This window comes from Sarcophilus harrisii, chromosome 3 (genome assembly GCF_902635505.1).
Source record: "Sarcophilus harrisii chromosome 3, mSarHar1.11, whole genome shotgun sequence".
Taxonomy (NCBI): domain Eukaryota; kingdom Metazoa; phylum Chordata; class Mammalia; order Dasyuromorphia; family Dasyuridae; genus Sarcophilus; species Sarcophilus harrisii.
In genome coordinates, this window is record NC_045428.1 from 300923201 (window position 1) to 300946592 (window position 23392).

Here is a 23392-nt window from a genome sequence, read left to right on the forward strand (position 1 = left end):
GTGGACTTGTGAAAGAATCCAACCATTCTGGAGAGCAATCTGGAATTATGCCCAAAAAGTTATCAAATTGTGCATACCCTTTGATCCAGCAGTGTTTCTACTGGGCTTATATCCCAAAGAGATATAAAGAAGGGGCAGGGACCTGTATATGCCAAAAATGTTTGTGGCAGCCCTGTTTGTAGTGGCTAGAAACTGGAAAATGAATGGATGCCCATCAATTGGAAAATGGTTGGGCAAATTGTGGCATATGAATATTGTGGAATATTATTGTTCTGTAAGAAATGACCAGCAGGATGAATACAGAGAGGCTTGGAGAGACTTACATGAACTGATGCTGAGTGAAATGAGCAGAACCAGGAGATCATTATATACTTCAACAATGACACAGTATGAGGATGTATTCTGATGGAAGTGGATTTCTTCAACAAAGAGAAGATCTAACTCAGTTTCAATTTATCAATGATGGACAAAAGCAGCTATACCCAAAGAAAGAACACTGGGAAATGAATGTAAACTGTTTGCATTTTTGTTTTTCTTCCCAGGTTATTTTTATCTTCTGAATCCAATTCTTCCTGTGCAACAAGAGAACTGTTAGGTTCTCCATACATATATTGTATCTAGGATATACTGTGACATATTTAACATGTATAGGACTGCTTGCCATCTAGGGGAAGGGGTGGAGGGAGGGAGGGGAAAAATCAGAACAGAAGTGAGTGCAAGGGATAATGTTGTAAAAAATTACCCAGGCATGGGTTCTGTCAATAAAACGTTATAAGTATTTTTAAAAAAATATGTTAAATAAGAGGTTTGGCAATTGTTAATGCTGTAAAATTACCCATACATATAACCTCTAAATAAAAGGCTATTAAATTAAAAAAAATATATATGTTAAAGTATATGTTAAATCCAATATATGTAATGTATACATATTTATACACTTATCTTGCTGCACAAGAAAAATCGATGAAGAAGGAAAAAAAAAACCTGAGAAAGAAAATAAATGCAAGCAAACAACAACAGAAAGAGTGAGAACACTATGTTGTGGTCCACACTTGGTTCCCACAGTCCTCTCTCTGGATGTAGATGACTCTGTTCATCACTGAACAATTGGAACTGGTTTGAGTCATCTCATCATTGAAGAGAGCTATGTCCGTCAGAATTGATTGTCATATAAGTCTTGTTGTTGCTGTTTATAATGATCCCCTGGTTCTGCTCATTTCACTCAGCCTCAGTTCATGTAAGTCTCTCCAGGCCTCTCCAAAATCATCCTGCTGGTCATTTCTTACAGAACAATAATGTTCCCTAACATCCATATACATAATTTTATCAGTCAATTTCCAATTGATGGGCATCCACTCAGTTTCCAGTTTCTAGCCACTACAAAAAGGGCTGCCACAAACATTCTTGCACATACAAGTTCCTTTCCCTCCTTTAAGATCTCTTTGGGATATAAGCCCAGGAGAAACACTGCTGGATCAAAGGGTATGCAGTTTGATAACTTGTTGAGCATAGTTCCAAATGTGCATACACTTTTAATAGGATGGTTGACAGATACAAAAGTAAGTGTAATTCAAGATAAAATGCATTAAATGTAAAGGATAGATCAATCAGAATGAGAATAAAAAATCCAAAGAGGAAGAAACCATTTTAACTGTATATATAGGGGAAAGTTTTATAGAGGAGGTGGGACCTGAGCAGGGCCTGAAAGGAAGAGAAACTTCAGCAGATAGATATAAAAAGGAATTACATTTTAGACATGGGATGGTCTGTGTAAGTGGATGGAGGTAAAAAAATAATAATAATAATAATAATAGTTTAATTTCTGAAAAGCAAATTCATGAAAAAAATAAAATTGGAAAACTAGGTTCTAATATACAAATATTCTCAAAAATATATTTCTTTTGTAATGTTGTGATATGAACTCCTCTACCCTTTATGTCTCCTGCTATTTTTGATAATCAGATTAAAGTAGGAATATCTGGCAGGAATAAATGGTACAGAATAAGATTATTTGAAGAATATTGGCAAAGTACTTTATGATAGTAGTTAGAGGAAAGAGAGAAAAATTGAGAAAATACACCACCTATCCTTTGTAGAAGTGATAGGACTATAGATCTAGATTAGTACTTATGTTGTTAGACTCAACTGATAAGTATGTTGTTTATTCTGGATATTTTATTTATTTATTATTTAATTTCATTCAATAACATTTTATTTTTTTCAAATAACATGTAAAAATAGTTTTCAACACTCAATTTTGTAAGACATCGTGTTCCAAATTTTTTCCTTCCTTTCTTTGTCTCCCCCCTCTCCAGGCCCGCAAGTATTCTGATATAGGTTAAATATATTATGCTGGATATTTTATATATATGTATACACATACACATTTGTACATATATATTTTATATATTGTACATATACCTACATATCTACATACATATACATAGATATATATAGTGTGTGTGTTTGTGTGTGTGTGTGTGGGGGGGGGGGCGGCTAATGTGTATTTTGAAAATGGATCTTCTTTTTTCACCTCAGGTAAGATTTACAACAGTCATTCACAGGCCCAGTCCCCCTTCTGATCATGGTGAAGGCTTTGATATGCTATTTCTGAACTTGACTGGTTCATCCTTTCTTAGGCAGCCTTGTGCCTCCCCTTTTCCTCTTGCCATGCTTTCTAAACTGTCCCAAAATGATAATAGATTTGATGTGAACATTCAATCAACTTTAGCCCTACTGAAGCTCATATCTCCCAAGCTCAAGTGATCTCCCAGTCTTACTATCATCAGGAGCAAGCCACTGAAGGTATTCACAACCACACCTGATTGGAGAGAGATATATTCAGAAATATTCAGAAAAGATAGCAATAATATTTTAAAATTTTTGGAGCAATAAATTGCTCCAAAATAAAATAAATTCCCAGGAAGAAGGGGATTTTACTTCAAACACCAGAAACAAATATAAGGATGCATAAATAAAGTCCAGAGAATGGTTGCATTTCAAGGAATTGTAGAACTCTTCACAAGGGAGCAGACGTTTTTGCTTCATGAGCAGATAAAAGATTCTTTAGCAAAGTCCCTGTTGCAATACTTGAAAATATTTTATTTGAAAATATTTTTACTGATATAAATTGGTAGCTGAGGAAAAGGAATCTGCAATCTGGTCCCATCTGTTCTTCTTTTCTAGTCTTATTCTATAGTCCTCCTGTATAGTCCTCCAACCAAACTAAATTACTCAGCAAATCATAGACACATCTCAAGCTTTCATTATCTCATGAAAAACTATGCCTTTGTTTATATTGTTCCTTAGGTCTGGCCTTTCTGTGGAGTTTGTAATTTAGTAGAGGGGCCCAAAGATACAGGGAATTTAGAATGTTTGATATTGTAACATATGTATAAAAGAAACATCAAACTAAGGATTTTTGAGACCTGAAAGGAAAAGATCATCATAGATCAGAGACAGTAAGAATACTTCATGGTGAAGGTGAAATTTGACTTTAGCCTTAGAGAAAAAAAACCCAGATTAGGAGCCTGAAAACCTGAATTCTAGTGCTGATTCTGCCCCTGGTTTGCTAAGTGTGACCTTTGGCAAGTCTGGTGAGTCAAGAAGCATTTATTAATCATTTATTTTGTCTAAGATATTGTGCTAAGTCCTGGGGAAAAACAATCACTACCCTTAAGGAGTTCACAATCCCAGTGGGGAAGACTACATGCAGACCTACTGTGTGCACATAAGCTATATACATTATAAAAAGGAGATAATCAATAGAAAGACGCATTAATAATAATAGTAGTAATACTGATTTGCATTTATATAAACACTTTAAGATTTATAAATCTCTTTATAAAATATCCCAGTTCCCAAATGATGGAGGGAAGGAAATAAGCATTTATTAAGTGCCTTCTATGTACCAGGCAGTGTGTGAAGGACTTTACAAATATCTCATTTTATCTTCACAATTACCCTATAAAGTAGATGCTGTTATTATCCCCATTTAGTACATGAAGAAACTGAGACAGGAAGGAAAGAAACAGGAATTTATTAAGTGCCTTCTGTGTGCCTGGTGCTGTGCACAATACATACAAACATCTCGTTTTATTCTTATAATTACCCCGTAAAGTAGATGCTGTTATTATCTTCATTTAGCAAATGAGGAAACTGAGTCAGAGGTTAACTGCCCTGCCAAGGGTCACACAGCTAATAATCATGTGAAGCCATATTTGATCTCGGGTGTTCTTGACTGCAGGCTCAGCTCTATTCACTGCAATACCATGTTGCCTTAGAGAGCTCTAGAAAGAAAGTAATAGAAAGTATATAGCTAGGCTGAAGAGAGCCATTGGGAACCGAGTGTGAACCACAACATAGCATTCTCATTCTTTCTGTTGTTGTTTGCCTGCATTTTTTTTCTTTCTCAGTTTTTTTTCCTTCTTGATCCAATTTTTCTTGTACAGCAAAATAACTGTATAAATATGCATACATATATTGGATTTAACACATATTTTAACATATTTAACATGTATTGGACTACCCCTCATCTAAGGGAGGGAGTGGAAAGAAGGAGGGGATAATTTGGAACAGAAAGCTTTGTTTGTAAGGGTCAATGTTGAAAAATTACCCATGCATATGTTTTGTAAATAAAAAGCTTTAATAAAAAAAAAAAAAGCATTAAAAAAAAAGAAAGAAAAAAAGAGAAATTATCCATGCATATGTTTTGTAAATAAAAAGCTTTAATAAAATAAAAGAATAATCCCTTTTAGGGTTTAAAAAAAAAAAGAAGAAAAGAAAGTATATAACTGGGGGCAGATAGGTGGTAAAATGGATAGGCCATGTGTCCTGGAGTCAAGAGGAGCTCAGTTCAAATCTTGCATTAGGCACTTATTAACTGTGACCTTGAGCAAGACACTTAGCCTCAGTTACTTCCCCTCTATATCTGACTCTTCAGTCTCTCTGACTCTTAATCTAATCTGTACCCTCCCAAATTTAATCAATTGTCAAGGCCTCTACAACATTCCTTTCACTGATCCCTGCTTATTCTAGGTCCTTCTGTGTGAGCTATCACAGAAATCTCTTAACAAATTGAGACAAATCTTTCAGTATGTAGTCTTTTCTCTCTGATCGCTCCTTCATACAGAAACCAAAGTAATATTCTTAAAATTCAACTCTGAATGCATTATTTCCTTAGTCAAGAAATGTCGGTGGTTTATTGTCCTTAGGATAAAATACAATCATATGACATTGCTTAATCGTCATAGTCTGGAAGGTAGAATTTGAATTAAACTTCAGGAAAAAAAAGGCTTATGTATTCTGTGCTTCAGCCAAACCATACTACTTGCCATTACCACTTCATGATATTTCTTCATTGCCTTTCATGCTTTCAGTGTCTTTCTTTTTAATTCCATTTCTTGGAACCCCTACTTCTCTTTTGGGTAAAGCCCAAGTAACTCTTACTTTAAGAGACCTTTCTGATTTTCACAGTTATTAGTCTCCCTTGACTTTCTCCATCACTGTATATTTATTTTGTGTGCATTCTACGTATAATTTTCTGTGAATATGTATCTCTTTGAGAGCTGTTTTTTGTATTTGTATCTTCTGTGTCTAGCACAGGGCTTAGCATATAGTAGATACTTAGTAGGTTTTGTTGATTGGCTACAAAAATTGAACTTTAGGTAAATAGAACCACACAAAAATTTTGAAAGAGATCAGATCTGTGCAGAAGAGAGGTTCTGGCACTAGGATAATAATAATAATAACTAGCACTTAAATAGCATTTTAAAATTTGTAAAGCATCTTATATAATTAGAGATAATATAAATACACCTGTAACATAAAATTTTAAAATTCTAAATAAAATCTCTGTGATTTTGAAATAGGTGGTTTAACCTCTCAAAGACTGCCTTAAGGTGATTTTTCATCTTTAAGACAACTTATTTAGGTCTCAGAAATTGTAATCATATAAACTACTGAGATTTTATAATCTAGGACATGATGGGAACTAAAGTATTCATTCAGAATTTCAAAGATGAGCAGAGAGATTTTGTTTATCAGTGGGACAAGAGATTTAGCAAAAAAAAAAAAAAATTAAACTAATACTCAAGGAACTGAATTTCAAAGAGGCAACAGCACAGGGGATCCTTTGAAGGACCTCAAATCAAAAATAATGTGTTCCACACTGTTTTGACTCTGCTTCTATAATGTAGCTGTGAGTTGTTCATAAGTTTTGTAACCTTCCTATCAAACATTCTATCCTGGTATAATGCTAGGATGCATGGTTGAGAATAGGGGAACAGACAGAGAAGAGGATGAAAGAGATGCATGCTAAATCTGTCTTCCCAAGGGCAGGCATTTTATCTTCACTATTTTTGTTTATTCTGTGTGGGACGGGTCAGGTGCAAGACCCCCTTCCCAATCCAGTTAACTAATTAGAGACATCATCAGGTACAAAGAGAAAAACATTTATTTAATCCCTGCAGGGAGAGGTCCAGACACACACCCAGGAGACATCCTATGCTCCTGCCATGTGTTCTTGGAACCTGACCTGCTTCTGACTTATCCAGGGTTTAAAAGCAAAAGACTCAAGCCTTCTCATTGGATAGATTAACAGGATGTAATCATCCTTGACCAATTATCACTAATGCTGACTGTCTCCCACAGGTCATCTCACTTCCTGCAACTTCCCATACCTTAGGTTCAATGTTCATTCCTCCAGAGAGTAAATGACCTTCCCAAGGTCTCAGTTTTGGAAACGGGGATCATGTGACTCAATATTGAGAAATACTTACTCCAATCAGTCCCATTCAACTGCTTACTTCACGGCATATGCTTTACAAATAATAAGTGCTAAATCAGTGGTTTTTGACTGGTATGGCCACATTTTTGAAACTAAGAAATCTCTAAGGAAATATAAACATGGTACTTATGATAATATTTATGATAATGTTTTGACTCATAAATTGATTTTAATGTTGTTTTTGTATTCAGATTGCATGTAATGGAAATTGAGTGTGGATATGGTCTATAGATGTTATTGAAATTAGTGTGAGGGATAAAAGAATACTTTAAGAGTTTCATAATTTTGAGGTTAGAATAGTGGAATTATAATTCAGCTAGAAGCCAAACCTTTGGATAAGGTAGAACAGTAACAATTTAGATTTCAAATCTAATCTTAGTAACAATGATTCCCATTTCATTGACCCATTAAGGTATACAGGGTACTTCCCTCACAACTTTGTATAGCACAGAGTACAGATTTTCCCATTTTGTTAATGGGATTCAGAATAGTTAATTGACTTGCCCAGGATCACATGGCTAATAAGGGTCAGAGTTGGAGTATAGTTTGAACTATAAGGAACCATAGAGATAATCAGATCCAGTCCCTTCATTTTACAGGTTAAAAAAATGAGTCCCAGAGAAGTTAAATGATTTGATGAAGATGATAAGAGATGGTTGAAGAACAGGACTATAATCTATTCTTTCCTGCCTTACCCCTACTACTTGTGCATATATGAATGGTACTTATTGAAGACTCCCTGAAAATGGTATACTGCAAGAAAACCAAATGGGGAAAAGTGCCAAAGTGGAGGCAAAGGATCAGTATTTGTCCAGGAAAACTTGTAATAAGGGAACCAGTTGGTGAACAATTATTCAGCAACCTGAGCAGTTTATGCCCAAATAGACAACATGCATAATTGTATAAAGTGGAATAGATCGTGCTTCCTGAACATTAACCTTCTGTTTACCAGAAGCGAGTAATATAAACATGATTTTGTTTTTCCTTGAGAGGCTAATAGGGACACCACCTCTGCCTTGGAAAAAGTATTGCTATGGTGAATTTGTGATATTTATGCTTGGCAGGTGTAGTGGTGTGGAACACTTCATTTTGGAAATTATTAACCACCTTCCTGACATGGAGATGGTGATCAATGTACGGGATTATCCTCAGATTCCTAAGTGGATGGAACCTATCATTCCAGTCTTCTCCTTCAGCAAGGTGAGAAAAAGGAACCCATCTTTTGAAAGCTAATAGTCACATATATGATGTGTTTTAAGATTATTCTTACTATGACATAACAAAAAGCATCAGAACTAATTCTTCCATTTCTCTACCCACCTGCAATTTGCAGTGTTTACTTGCATTCTCTAGAACATGAAGTAGAAAGAGGATTTTTACCATATAAATATAATTGTCACATTATTGAATCCCTATAGGTTTGGTATATGCTAGGAATTGAGTGGATTGTGTGTGCCAGTTGTAAAGAATATTTTTTTTTCTATTTGCACATGAGAAGTGGGTAAGTTCAATGTCTTCAATAAGAGAGCTGTTACATCTAGGCTAGGTCTCTGGAGGCCTCAGGATCAGCCAGAGTCAGGATAAGTAAAAATCCTTGGTCTTTAGGGGGAAAAGCAGGCAAACTGCCAGGAGTTTTGCCAAAGATCTCTTCTCCATTCTGGAGTCCAGAATCTCTACCTTTTTCCTCCTGTTCTGCCCCACCAAGTGACTCTGACTTGTCTCACCCCACCCTCTAATCCTTGCCCACGATTACGGTAAGTCCAATCCTTGAGGAAGCACCAAACAGTGAGAAGAGCCATTTTTCCAACCTTATGCTAATAGAGTCATTGCCTCATATCCAATAGGTAATTAGCCTGAAGTGCTCCATTGTCTGATTCAAGTGCACCTTTTCATAGTTTCAGCCTTTTGGAAAGGTTCATCAAAAGTAAGCTTAGAAAGTGGGAGGATTCCTAGATCTTCCTGAAAAAATGTGGGATAGCCTTCAGCCTTTTTGTTGTTTAGTTACATCTGACTCTTCATCATCCCTAGAGCAGTTTTCTTGGCAAAGGCACTGGAATGATTTGCCATTTCCTTCTCTGTCTTATTTTACAGATGAAGAAACCAAGGCAAGCAGGATTAATTAACTTGCTCAGGGTCACATAGCTAGGAAATGTCTAAGGCCACATTTGAACTCAAGAATAGGAATCTTCCTGACTCTAGACCTTGCATTCTAGCCATTGCACCAGCTAGCTGCCCCTTATTAAAACATCCTACTTTATTCTATCCGAATTTATGTAGGTTTTGGTTTATTAAATTAGTCAACAAGTATGTTGAGCACTCAGGAAGTGGGAAGGGATATTAAAGTAGTATATATAACATAGTTCCTGGCCTCAAGGAGCTTACATGTTGTTGGAGAGACAAGATAAATATGTGTGAAGGACTTTAAAGCAAGTTTTCAGAGAAAAAAGATACTAAATATCATAAATGAAACTGACAGTCCCTGAGGTCCCTCCTATACTGAGAGTCTCTACTGAATACATTGGTGAAGTATTTTCTTGAATTGAAAACTCAGTAGTATTATGCTCATCTTTCCCTTAGAAAACAGTAGTAATTTGAATTCATCCATAGCCAGCTTTGCCATTTTATTTCTAGACATTACAAAGCGGGGAACAAAATTTCTGGAACAAAGGAAAACTCGAAAAAATGAAGATCTTGTTGGGAAACTTGTGAAAATGACTATAGTTGGTTTCTTGTCACTTCATCCCAAGATCGTTTTAGAGTGATTTTTATGTTTCTGTTGAAGACTTCTGAGTACCATGATATCATGTATCCTGCATGGACATTTTGGGAAGGGGGACCTGCTGTTTGGCCAATTTATCCTACGGGTCTTGGGCGATGGGATCTTTTAAGAGAAGATCTTGCAAGGTAAGATTTTCAGAAGGTATATTTTTCCTCTTATATTTGTTTCCTTTGCAGAACTTGTAGCTAAAAAGATGAAAGTGAATAATTTAGAAAGAAGTTATCATGTAATCTGACAGGTTTCTAATGTATTTTGCCATTATGTCAAAATGCCAGTTTAGTCTATGGTCATGTATGGCATGTTTGGCCATACTTTAGAGTGGATAATGAAATTTATAGCATTTTCATTTATCTGCTTTTGTTAACTTGTAAATGGATTTTGTTTCAACACGGCATTATGAAGCATATTGCATGAAAGCTTTTTATGCAATGTGACCTTTAACTTTGACAGTGCAGTAGTAACATTGACAGTTGTTTTTGATCAGAATTTTGTTGCCTTTTTAGGCTGACTATTTACATTGTTGCAGTTACTATGGGCATTGTTCTTTTGGCTCTGCTTTCTTTGCCTGTGTCATTTCATTCCACCCTTCCTCAGGTGAATTCCTCTTATTTATTCTTACAATGCAGTAATTATTTATTATGTTCTTACATCACATTCTCAAATTATTGCCTTTTCTGAGAAAGGTGAAAAAGTCACTTTTAAGATGAAAAACCATAGATATTTTGTGAAGCAGAAATAGGTTGATGTTACTTTTTGGAAACTCAGTAAAGTAAGAATGACTCAACATATTTAATTGATGACCTTGTATTCATTTTAATTCGATAAATATTGTTTAATCAGTTGTTTGCAGAACAATGAATGTATGAAGCATATGAAAGGTACTAGAAGAGATACATTAAATATTATATAAGACAAGGGCCCGGCCTCCTACTCCTTGTTCAAGTCTTTTCAATTCCAAAAAAACAAATGAACAAATCTAAAAGAACTTTCCCTTGCATTTTTATATCCCTTCCAGTTACTGTCTGATTTTTCTTCCCTTCTTTGCTATGAAACTTTATGAAAAAGTTATCTATATTCACTGTTTTCATTTAAATCTTGAGTTTTTTTTCTCCTTTCTTCTCTCTCTTGAAAACGGAATTCTGATTTTACTATTTCTGTCTATTGAAACTACTCTGAAATCATCAGTGACCTCCTATTGATACCATATTCAATGATCTTTTTTATCCTTCATCTCCCTTAACTTAACTTGTGTTTGATAGTGTTGACTATCTCTTTCCATAAGCATGTGATCCCTTTCATGAGTTCTTCATCTTTTTTTAAGACATTATTTGTTTTGTAATTTTTATTATTTGCAATGTTACTAAAAACTTGCATAGAGAAAGAATCTCATTTTGTCAAAGTTTCTTTTCTCATCAACTGCTTTGTATAAAATGCATTTTAAATTTTATTTTGTTAAATAGTTCCTATTTACATATAAAAATTAACATTAATTTAAAAATTTTTGAGTTTCAAATTCACTTTCTCCTTCCTATCCCTCACCCATTGAAAAGGCAAGCAATATAACTTTGATTAGACATGTGAGGTCATGTAAACCATGTTTCCATATTAGCCATATTGCAAAAGAGAAGACACAAAACCCCCCAAGAAAAATGAAGTTTAAAAAACGAGCTTCAGTCTGTACTCAGTTCATCAGTTCTCTTTTGGGAGGTAGATAGCATTTTTCATCATGGATCTTTTGGAATTATCTTGAATTATTTTCTTGATCAGATTTGCTAAGTCTTTTACAGTTGGTCACTATTAAAATATTGCTGTCATTGAGTATGATGTTCCCCTGCCATTGCTCACTTCACTTTGCCTCAGTTCCTATAAATCTTGTCAGATTTTTCAAAAATCATTCTGTTCATCATTTCTTAATTGCTTTATAATTTTAGAGATGTGTAATCACCAAAAGTTTTTACTTCTCCAGTAAAGAGAAATAGAGAATTCCCAGATAAGGCCTATAAATGGAAATGTATAGGGTGTGTATGGTGTGGAAGACAAATAGTTTAGCTTTATTATAGCATAGAATATATATATATATATATATATATCAGAATAATATGAGATAAAGCTGGAAAGATAGGATTGTCCTAAATTATGGGGGACTTTGAATGCTGGAGTAAGAGATTCTCATATTACTCAATAGTTCTATTGAAGGATTTTTGTCAGAGGAGTGACATAGCTGTCTGACCAATATGTCTGTATTTTAGGTCTGCAGAGAAGTGGCCATGGGAAAAGAAAGTATCAAAAGGATACTTTAGAGGATCTAGGTGAGTATGCTTGTTGACATCTATGAAAGGCTCTTAAGTAATGTCATGAAGTAATATAGCTTCAAAGAAGAAATAAAGAATATCCATAGGCATTATAAATCCAAGGTAAATTCAAATCCAGTGAGAAATAAACAAAATACTAAAAAAACCAAAAATTAGAATGTTAGAACTGGCAAAAAATCTAGAAAATATCTAGTCTTACCCCATCATTTAAAGCAGAGGAAACGAAAATTTAAAAAGGTGACCTGACCTATCATTTTAGCTCCTGAACTCTTTGGCATTTTTGTGAAAATTAATTTGAAACTGATCCCTAGTAGTTTTCTCCTACAGGGTTTACATATACAGGATATGGTCTTTCACATCTTCATTAGTTTTAAAGCAGGAAAGGAAAAGGGCATATGATTTTGTGATAGATGCTCTTACACATAAAATAGGCAGTTTTCATTTTATTACAGATATTCCTTAAAATTTTACCCTAATAAAAGAACAAAGTCAGCTCCATGAAATATCTTCTCTTACATCATTCTGCTGCTATTTCACATGCTATTATCAAGCAAATAGGAGAGTTAGAAGGTACAGTACTTTAAAGATAAAACATCCTGATTTTTCAGTCTTCAAACTATACGCCATTGAGCTGGATTTTAATTCTTGTCGGAATCGTAGAATATATTAATAATGTTTTGTGAGCATTTGCCTTGAGAAACAGTGATTCCTGACTAACTTAATTTCCTTTTTTGTTTTTGTTTTTTGATAGAGTTGTTATTAGCTACAGGAATGCTATAATCCCTGATCTCCAAATTTTTTTGATCACTACAAAATTTTTTAGAACTCTCCTTCTCCCAATTCCACTCCTATCCCAACACACACAGCTAGGTGACACAGTGAATAGAGCACTGGATCTGGTTTCAGACAGATATTAGCTGTATGATCCAGGACAAATCAATAAACCACTGCTTGCCTCAGTTTCCTCACTTGTAAAATAGATGTAATAATTGCATGTACTTCCTACGTTGTCTTGAGGACCAAATAAAATTATATTTGTAAAGCACTTTGCAGATCTTAATGCACTATATAAATGTTAGCTACTCTTAAGAATGTGTATATAGTTACAAAATATGTTATTGTGCTGCTGCCAATTACAGTTACAGTGCTGTATAATTACAGTTTATGCAAAAAATAATAAATTAGAAAGTTGAGATAAAGATGAAATATATAATCATAATTACTAGAGAGCCATTGGAATTTATTGAGTGAGTTGGTAACATCATTAAATCTCTGCTTTAGGAAAATCACTGAGCTTTATGGAAAATGGATTGATAAAGGGAGAGACTTGAAGAAAAAGACATGGGTTAAGAGACTGTTATAATACATTAATCTGGGCAAAGGGCTATCTGGGCCTAAACTTGGCTGGTGACTATGTGAGAAAATTAACAGGAACTTTTGAGAGCTGTGGAGCTAGAGATAATGAGATTGGGACTGATTAGATAAGTAGTATGAGAGAAAGTGAGGATTCCCAGAAGACACTGAGATTGTGAATCTGAGTTACTAGAAGCATTGTAGTACTATGAATAATAATAAAGTTTGGAAGAGATCCAAATTAGGGATGGAGATAATATAATGAGCATGTGATGCAGATTACAACCTACTTATTCCTGCTTATCCTCTGAGACCCTTTCTGTCCCACTTAGAATGATTTAAAAAAACAAAACAAAACAAAAAAAAAACAAGAAAGATGAGGCTAGAATTCACTAATTATTGCAATATTTTGCAGAGCCTGCCTTTTGAGAGGGATGTGGGGTTTGGGGAAGGGGGGATTTTTCCCAGTGATATCTGCAAAAACGCTATGGATACTAGGATAGCACAGACACAGAAGGGGACAGGTTGAGAGCTTGCACAGCATAAAGGGGAGACAGTCAAGTAGTATTGGTAGATAAAAGTAAGAGGTTATTGTGCTGGAGATAAGCCCTATAATTGGCTATTGTGAGGAAGGTAAGATATAGCCAGTTGCTCTGCCTCCAACTGGTGTAATACATATGTGTGTGTGTGTATATGTGTATGTCTATTTGGGGTCAGATTATGGAACTCATTTTTAAAACCTTTGCCATAGATATAGTATACTTGGATTTTATTAAATATTTGACAAAGTTTTTTCATGCCATCTTTTGTATACAAGTTGAGAAATATGGACTAGATAATAATAAGGTAGGCTTGAAGCTAGTAGAATGATCAGATCCAAAGTGTAATCATTATTGGGTGTATCATCATGGGGTGAGTTCTTTCTCAGAGTTGAATCCCTCCTTGCTCCTGTGTCATTCAACAGTTTTTAATCAAGGATTTGGATAGAGTCATAGAAGGCAAACATCAAATTTGTAATGGACACAAAGCCACAAAAGTTAATGAACAATAGATGACAGTCTGGATCCAAAAAAACCTGCATGAACTACAAGATGGACTGAATGTTTGGTTGTTTTAATCATGTCTGATTCTTCATGACCTTATTGTGGGGTTTTCTGACAAAGATATTAGAGTGGCTTGCCATTTCCTTCTCTAGCTCATTTTACAGATAAGGAAACTGAGGCAAACAAGGTGAAGTGATTTGCCCAGGATTACATAGCTAGTGAGTATCTGAGGACAAATTTGATTCCGATCTTGTTTATTCCAGGCCTAAAGCTATGTTTTCTACACTATCTAGCTATCCAAGCTGAGCACAATAAAATGAAATATAATAAGGATAAATTTAAAATTTTACACTTGAATAACAAAATCAATTTTTCAAGTACAAATAGAGAGAAGTTATGTCTAGGTAATGATTCACGTGAAAGAGATACGGGGGGCCTTTTTGAATTTGATGACTTGTCAACAAAAGACCCAGTAGTCAAAGAATTTTAATGGACTTTTAGACCAGATGAAAGAAGGTACAAAGTTAAAATGAATGAGGAGAAATTTCCATTGCAGTATGCCCTGGACAAACACCCTGGTGGTACTGTGTTTCATTTTGGGTGCCACATTGTAGTAAAGACATTGACATCACTGGAAGTCAATCAGGTTGGTTAGGGCATTTTGGAGATCAAGCTACATGAGCTCTGGTTGAAGAATATTTCATCTGGTAGATTACATTTGATCTTTTTTGCCCATTATGACAGAATAAGGACCAGTGGCTGAGTGTTGCAGAGAAATAGACTTCAGCTCTATATAAGGAAAAACTTAATTATAATTAGAGCCATCCAAAAGTGCAGTGGGTTGCCTTGGAAAATATGGAATTTTTATGACTGAAGATCTTCAAGATGAGTTTGGACAAGCACTTGTCAGAGTTCTCATAGGTTTGATTTTTCTTTTCAGTTATGACTATAATGGGTATTTCCTACTCTAAGATTCAGTCACATATAGCAGAGATGCTATACAGATTTTCATTTGAGACCCATAGAATCTCAGAGCTGAAGGAAACCTAAGAGATAATCTAATATAACATCATTTTTAGATGAGATATACTGAAAAACTAATTTGAGAAATGAATGTTTCATTCTTTGTCTACATCCCCCATGCCCAGCATATTGCCTGATAGCAGTTGGGACTTCATAAGCACTTATTGATTGATTCTAGCAAATAGGAATTTCACATCTGCATAGATGAAGCAACCATATGACTTTTTTGGAAGTTCATTGATAATGTCACTTTTCATCCTCATGTTCAGGACATGGAGAGAAGGAAAAGGAAGCTTGTTTAGTACTTTCTTGAATTTAACAACTAATACCCATAGGAATAGTAAGCTTTTTTTTTTTAAACCCTTTAGAAAACATCAAAGATCACAAAAAAAAAACAACTATTTAGATTTTGCTTTTAAGGTTTTTTAGGAAAGAAGAGTTCCTTCATTTGTAAAAAGGGGATAACCCTGCTTGTAGGACCTCTCTTGAAGGGTTGTATGAGGTTCAAATAAAATAATGAGTAATTATTTTATTAATACTAATAGTTAATATATATGGCTCTTTAAGTTTTGCAAAGCACTTTATATATATTATTTGATGCTCACAATAATCTTGTGAAATAGGTGCTATCATTTTCATATATATACGTATATATATATATAAGCTTTTTTAAAATGCTATGTAAATGTCATGTTATTTTTTATTATTTTCTAGTAGTCATTATGGAGAACTTCAAAAGACTTTACATGATCTGTTTCTTTTATAGGACAAGTCCAGAGCGAGATCCCTTAATTCTTCTATCTCGGGAAAATCCAGGACTCGTTGATGCAGAATACACTAAAAATCAGGCCTGGAAATCTGAAAAAGTAATTATTGACAGATTTAGTGCAGTAGATGTTTAATACATAGAATTCTAACCTAGATTTTCTTTGGGTGGTGGGGTGAAGAGGGAGACCACTTAATATGTTAGTAATTGCTAATAAAGAAACCACTTTTTAGTTAACACTGCAAGCTAAGTCAGCATTATTCCTGGTAGTTTTTATTATGGAAAGAAAGTATGTGTCCTTTATATGCCTTCCTTTGTCAAAATGACAACCTTCTAATTCCTTGGAGAGATACTGGCCAGAATATGACAGGTAAATGTAATCTTTTGAAATTTGGAAAGACTTATATGAATCCATTGAGTGGAGTGAGCACAATAACAGAGTACAATAACAAAACCATTATAAAGAACAACAATAATTTTGAAAGACTTAGGAAATCTAATCAATGCAGTGACCAACCAAGATTCTAGATAACCAATGATAAAACATCCAAATCACCAACAAGGCAACTATAGTTTTATATGTATATATAGTTTAAATAGTTTAACTATAGTTATTTTTTTTTCTTTTTACATGTCACTCTCATTTGAAGGACTAAAAGATTTAAAATCTAAAGGGAAATAATGACAAAAAATGCAAATATAAGGGAACATTGTATTACCAGAGTTCAATTTGTATTATAAAGGCCTACTTATCAAAATTGTTTAGTACTGGTTAAAAAAAGTAAATTAGTGATACAGATTGAATTATTTGAAAACAATAGCTCAGTATTTGATAAAGCTGGGGACATAAATCAGAGAGAAGTTCCCTTCTGTCTGTTAGAAAGATGTGGATGGGATAAGGCAGTTTGACAGAACTTAGATTTAATCAGCATATAATATGATCTTATCACAATAAGCTTTCAGTGGACATACTACCCTGAGTAATTAAAGTGCTAATGTACAGGGCTCTTTTAAGGCTTACAAAGCACTTGCCTATATTATCGATTTTGATCTTTACAGTAATAAATTGTCCAGGATCATTCAGCTGGGGAGATAGGACTTGAACTCAAATCCATTGACTGCAGGGTCACCATTCTAGCCAATATGCCAAGCTTCCACTCTAATCTAATGTGAATATAAAAAGTCACATTATTAAAAAATAAAAGAGAATGAGAGAAAAGGTACCTTTCTCCCCCTAAGATTCTTAACCAAAGTAGGCAATTTTAAGTACATGAAATTAAAAAGCTTTTGCATAAATAAAACTAATAGAAAGAATAAAAAGGGAACTTGAGAATGGCAAAAATATTTACAGCAAATATAGCTGACAAATCTCTAATATCCAGGCAGCATAGGTATAGAATTAACACAAACATATAAGACCTTAAAAGCCATTCCCCAGTACAATGAAATAGCTTTTTAGAATAATTTGACCTTTTGAAAACACGCTCCAAATCATTACTCATAAAAAATAGAAATTAAAACAACTTGGAGGTTATAAACTTCCCTTAGACTTTGTTTTCTCATGTGTAAAATGTGGTTGGATCAAATGATTTCTGAGGTCCTTTCCTTCTCTAGTTCTATGAATCTATGATGCCAGACCCTTTAGATTAGCAAAGATGGCAAAAATCAGGAACAATCAGTTCTGTGGGGATACTGGTACAGTAACACACTGATTATGGGGCTGGAAATTGTTTGAAACCTTACAGATATCAACTTGGAATTATGCTTTAAAAGTTTTTAAAAAAATCCATATTCTTTAACTCGGAGATTTTGCTATTGGACATATATCCCAAAGAGGTCAAAGACAGAAACAAAGCTCCAATATATTTCAAAATATTCATAGAAGCTCAATTTCTGATAACAAAGAAACAGAAACAAAATGGATACCTATTGATTGGAGACTGACTAAAGAAAAACTAAATTATGTAAATGTAATAGAATATTATTGTATCATAAATTATGAATATAAAGAATTCAGAGAAACATAGGAAACTTAAATGTGCTTGATGACTACAACAATTTAAATAAAAGAATATCTGAAAGGAAGCTAGACTTTGGAAAATGAGTAACTAGTGATAGTCCTGGAGAACAAATGAAAAAACATGTTTCTCCTCATGGCAAAGAGGAAGGCAACTATGAGGAAAGAAAGGATATATCATCAGAGACAATCCCTTTATCAAGTGGTTGTTACTTAGTCGTTTTTCCTTGTTACAAGAATTGATTCAGTTTGGAGGAGCTGGAAAGTTTTTTTTTTTTCCCCCTTTTTCAGAAATAATTTTGATGTAAAAATGTAAGGTACCAGTAAAATGTATTAAGTTTGAGAGGAGGAGAAGAAGGAAAAGGAAGAGAAGAGGGGAAAAAGAGAGTGAGAGAAAGAGACAGAAAGAGGGGGAGGGAGGGTGGGAAAGAGGAGGGAGGAAGGGATGAAGGGCGGAGGATGGTTTTTGGATTCTGTTTGATGAACTCTTTTTACTTCAAGGGTCTATAAATTTCATGATTTAGTTTTGAGATTCACACACCAAGAGGTAATCAGACTTTTAGGTATAATCAGATTCTTAAAACTTTTAAGTAAAACAGAATTACTAATTTGTAATGCAAGAAATATATAGTAAGAGAATCACTACCAGTAATCCAACCTCTGAAATCTGTCTGTGGACCTCAGTTTAAAAAAATCAGAAAGACTTGATTTTGATTTCTCTCCCTGTCCCTTATCTAGTATGAATAAGTAAAATGGTGATACTACTACCTGCCTTACCTACCTCCCTATCTCACTTTCTATTTCTCAAGAGTTGTCATGAAGAAAGAGCATTGTAAACCTTAAAGCACTGTATATAATACAATTTTTTTTAAATTAAGAATAAGGATTATTTCCATTAAGTTAGGATAACTAGATAAGTAATGAATTAGCCTCCATTTTAGAGATATTTCATGAAAAGAACTGATAGCAGTTATTCAGAATCAGGGCACTCTCTTTCCCTCAAAAGTCTTATGTTAACAATCATTGGAAATATTTTACTTTTAGACTCTCTACTCTAGACTCTGGGCAGAACATCACCTTTATGACATTGATTTTGTAATTAAATAAGCTAAGTAAGTATACATTATTCCCTTTAGTGGATTATTTCTACTGCTATATAATTTCATCCATTTTCCATTCATTTTTTGATGTCTTTAAATTGTAACTCCCTGTACTATGATTTCACAGTAGTCTTTGTGAGTCAAAAAATTGAAAAAGTGTAGGTCATGTACTCTTGAACTGTGGTTCCAAAGCCTTTCAGCAGAAATTATTAAAAAATGAATTACATGAAATTAATTTTTAAAAATTTTCTTCTTATTTAAAGGATACTCTTGGAAAACCACCTGCTAAGGAAGTCGCACTTGTGGATCACTGCAAATACAAGTAAGACTTAAGTTAGATATTTATTTCTCTTTTCCCCCAATATTAATTTAATCATTAACTCTTGGTGAGTCAGTTTTCGTACTTGATACCTAATTGGAATTTAAGAACAAAATCATAATATTCAGGATAGAATAAAGTTGATGGAGATCTTTATTGATAATTATGCAAAAACTCCTTTGGATCACAATTCAAGCAAACATTTGCTTAGATAATTTTTTTTCCTTTTTAAAAAAAATTAATAATAGTTTTTATTTTCAAAGCACATTCACTCTTGGAAAACCTTGTATTTCAAGTCCCCCAGCTCCTCTCCTAGATAGCAAGTAATCCAATATAGGTTAAACCTGCACAATTCTTCTATATATATTTCCCCATTTATCATGCTGCATAAAAAAAAAAAATGAGAATAAAAAGGGGGAAAAAATTAGAAAGGAAAAAAAAAATCAAGCAAACAACAACAAAAAAGTTGAAAATACCATGTTGTAATCCAGATTCAGTCCCCATAGTCTTCTTTCTGAATGTAGATGGCTCTCTCCTTCACAAGTCTGTTGAAATTGGCCTGATCACTGTTGAAAAGAGCCAAGTCCATCTGAGTTGATCATCACACAATCTTGTTGCTATATACAATGTTCTCTTGGTTCTACTCACTTCATTTAGCATCAGTTCATGTAAGTCTCTCCAGGTCTCTGAAATCACTCTGCTGATTGTTTCTTATAGAACAATAATATTCCATTTATTGAGTTAAGTCCATGAGTGATTTTTATACATCATAAACCAAGCAGTGACAGCTCAGCACCGGTGGCAGAGGGACAGAAGGCTGGGAGCAGCCTGTGCTGGGGAGAAATGCAAGCAGGCTGGCCAGGATTTTGTGAATACTGGAATTTGGTTAGGCCTTGGCCATAGGACATTGTAATGGGCTGAAGCTCAAGTTGATGCACTGAGGTCCCAAGCACATGAGGCTAAATAGTAATTGGACCATACTCTATTAATATATATGCTTGGAGAAAAAATGACCCCTGCCCAAAAAAAAAAAAAAAAAAAAAGAACAATAATATTCCATAACATTCATATATCATAACTTATTCAGCCATTCTCCAACTGAGTTTCTAGTTCCTTGCCCCTATAGAAAAAGAGCTGCTACAATTATTTCTGTACATGTTGGGTCCCTTTTCCTCCTTTAATATCTCTTTGGGATACGGGCCCAATAGAGGCACTGCTAGATCAAAGGGTATGCACAATTTGATAACCCTTTCAGCATAGTTCCAAATTGCTCTCCAGAATGATTACATCCATTCACAGTTCTATCAACAATGTATTAGTGTCCCAGTTTTTCCTGACAAGATAATTCATTGTTATCATTTCCTGTCATCTTAACCAGTCTGAGAGGTATATAGTAGCACCTCAGAGTTGTCTTAATTTGCATTTCTCTAAACAAAAGTGATTTAGAGCTTTTTTTATATGATTAGAAATGGCTTTAACTTCATCAGACCATTTTTAAAATTGGGCCCTGATCATATACGGAAACAGAGAAATGTTTGTGGCTGTTGAAAACTACTTAAAGGGAATAAGGGAGACTGTAGCAGAATTTAGAAAGAGGAGAAGAAAAATAGAAAGATATCATCAGTGGGAGAAAAGAAGAAATAGACAAATGATTTTAAAAAGTTGCCATTTGTGGCCAGAAATACTTAGTACTTTTCTCTTTTTCAGATACCTTTTTAATTTTCGGGGTGTAGCTGCAAGTTTCCGGTTCAAACACCTTTTTCTGTGTGGCTCACTAGTCTTCCATGTAGGTGAAGAATGGCAAGAATTCTTCTATGCACAGCTAAAACCATGGGTTCATTATATCCCAGTCAATACAGATCTATCCAATGTCAGGTATGGAACTGCTATTATGTGAATTTATTGCTAATGATTTTACCTCTCCCATTTATTTTTGAAAGGCTTTTTTTTTTAATGGAAGTTTTTATTTTAGCTCTTTTGAGCCCAAATTTGAGATTCACATACACAAACAGATATATGTGTGCATGTATGTATAAAATATTTCTCTTCTACATTAATTGGACTCCAAACTATATTTGGTTTAGAAAAAAAGGTAGAGACCACAGAAAGAATGTTGGCTGATTTGTTATTATTCATCAGTCACTAGATATCTACTATGTCTGTTAAGTGTACTCTATTAAATGCTAAAGAAGATTCAGAGGTAAATAAGAAACACTCTTTATTGTCAAAGAACTTGTATATAAGAGGAGCCCATTTTGGTCTAATAGAAATTCATTTGAGCTGTGAAATAGGCCAGCCCTAATTTCTTGAAAGTAAACATACACCATTCTGATATATATTAAATGATCAAAAAGACTTTAAGATACAGCTTGTAAAAGGCTTAAAGTAAATTTCTTTTTTTTTTTTTTTTTTTAATAACTTTTTATTGCCAGAACCCATATCAGGGTAATTTTTTTACAACATTATCCCTTGCACTCACTTCTGTTCTGATTTTTCCCCTCCCTCCCTCCACTCCCTCCCTCAGATGGCAAGCAGTCCTATACATGTTAAAGAGGTTATAGTATATCCTAGATACAATATATGTGTGCAGAACCGAACAGTTCTCTTGTTGCTCAGGGAGAATTGGATTCAGAAGGTATAAATAACCCGGGAGTAAAAACAAAAATGCAAACAGTTTACATTCATTTCCTAGTGTTCTTTTTTTGGGTGTAGCTGCTTCTGTCCATCATTGATCAATTGAAACTGAGTTAGATCTTCTCTTTGTCGAAGAAATCCACTTCCATCAGAATACATCCTCACATAGTATCGTTGTTGAGGTGTATAATGATCTCCTGGTTCTGCTCATTTCACTTAGCATCAGTTCATGTAAGTCTCGCCAATCCTCTCTGTACTCGTCCTGCTGGTCATTTCTTACAGAACAATAGTATTCACATACCACAATTTACTCAACCATTCTCCAATTGATGGGTATCCATTCATTTAAAGTAAATTTCTAAAAACCTCTAAATTATTCCTTCATATGTATATAGTACCTTTAGAATTCCATGGGAAAAAAAGGTTTGCAAAAGTAAGTTGTGAAAAATTAAAAAGACTAGTGATTCCCTGGTGTATAAAGGAAGATTCTAAGTGGTCTGAGTTTAGTCAATAAGAATTTCAGATATTAAGGTGAATACTATGATACCAGCCCAATTGAAAGGTATAAAAGAATTTACTTCAATATTCACTGGCCCTTTTAGTTAGCCTTCCTTGTTTCTCCTCTTATGTCTCTCTTCGTGTTCTGATCTTTTCTTTTCAACCTCTCAGCTTTACCCCATTTTGCTTTTTCTTTTCTCTGCCTTATTATAACAGAAAATTACATTGTAGTTTAATTGTTGTATTGAGAAGTGAACTTTGAAATGTTAATATTTTTTTTTAATTCAGCACAGGTAAATTGGATATTTTATATTTCTTTTGGGAGAAATTCATGGCTACCCTGAATTAAGTAGTTTTTAATTTGTTCATGACCTTTGATAAATGTTATCCCTGCTTTAAGGAGAATACCATAAGTTTTTGTGACCTATTTGTGCTGTTTGTGACTTTTATTTATCTGTGATATCCTTGTCTTCCATTAGTAATTTTATGTCATCCATGTTTGGTATAGTCTTATATAGTTCTTTTCATTTTAGGGAACTCCTACAATTTGTGAAAGAAAATGATGATCTAGCCCATGAGATTGCTGAGAGGTAAGTTTTATTTCCAAATTTCTTTATATTTCCTACCCTCCTCCTATTTTTTCAATTCCCTTATGTTTGTCATCTTCCCTGATTAGAATGTATGCTTCTTGAAGGCAGGGATCATCTTTCTTTTTCCTTGTATTTGTATTCCCAACACTTAGCATTGCTGGGAACATATAG

General features: G+C 34.2%; 1 protein-coding gene across 1 annotated transcript in view; it reads left to right on the forward strand.

Annotated features, from left to right (window-relative positions):
* Positions 1-23392, forward strand: part of POGLUT1 (protein O-glucosyltransferase 1) — a 31497-nt gene that overhangs the window by 6143 nt on the left and 1962 nt on the right. Inside the window, exons 4-10 of the mRNA XM_031959695.1 lie at positions 7852-7987; positions 9570-9691; positions 11816-11875; positions 16064-16163; positions 19444-19502; positions 21207-21374; positions 23165-23221. Of these exons, the coding sequence (XP_031815555.1) occupies positions 7852-7987; positions 9570-9691; positions 11816-11875; positions 16064-16163; positions 19444-19502; positions 21207-21374; positions 23165-23221 (702 nt within the window). The remainder of the gene's footprint in view (positions 1-7851; positions 7988-9569; positions 9692-11815; positions 11876-16063; positions 16164-19443; positions 19503-21206; positions 21375-23164; positions 23222-23392) is intronic.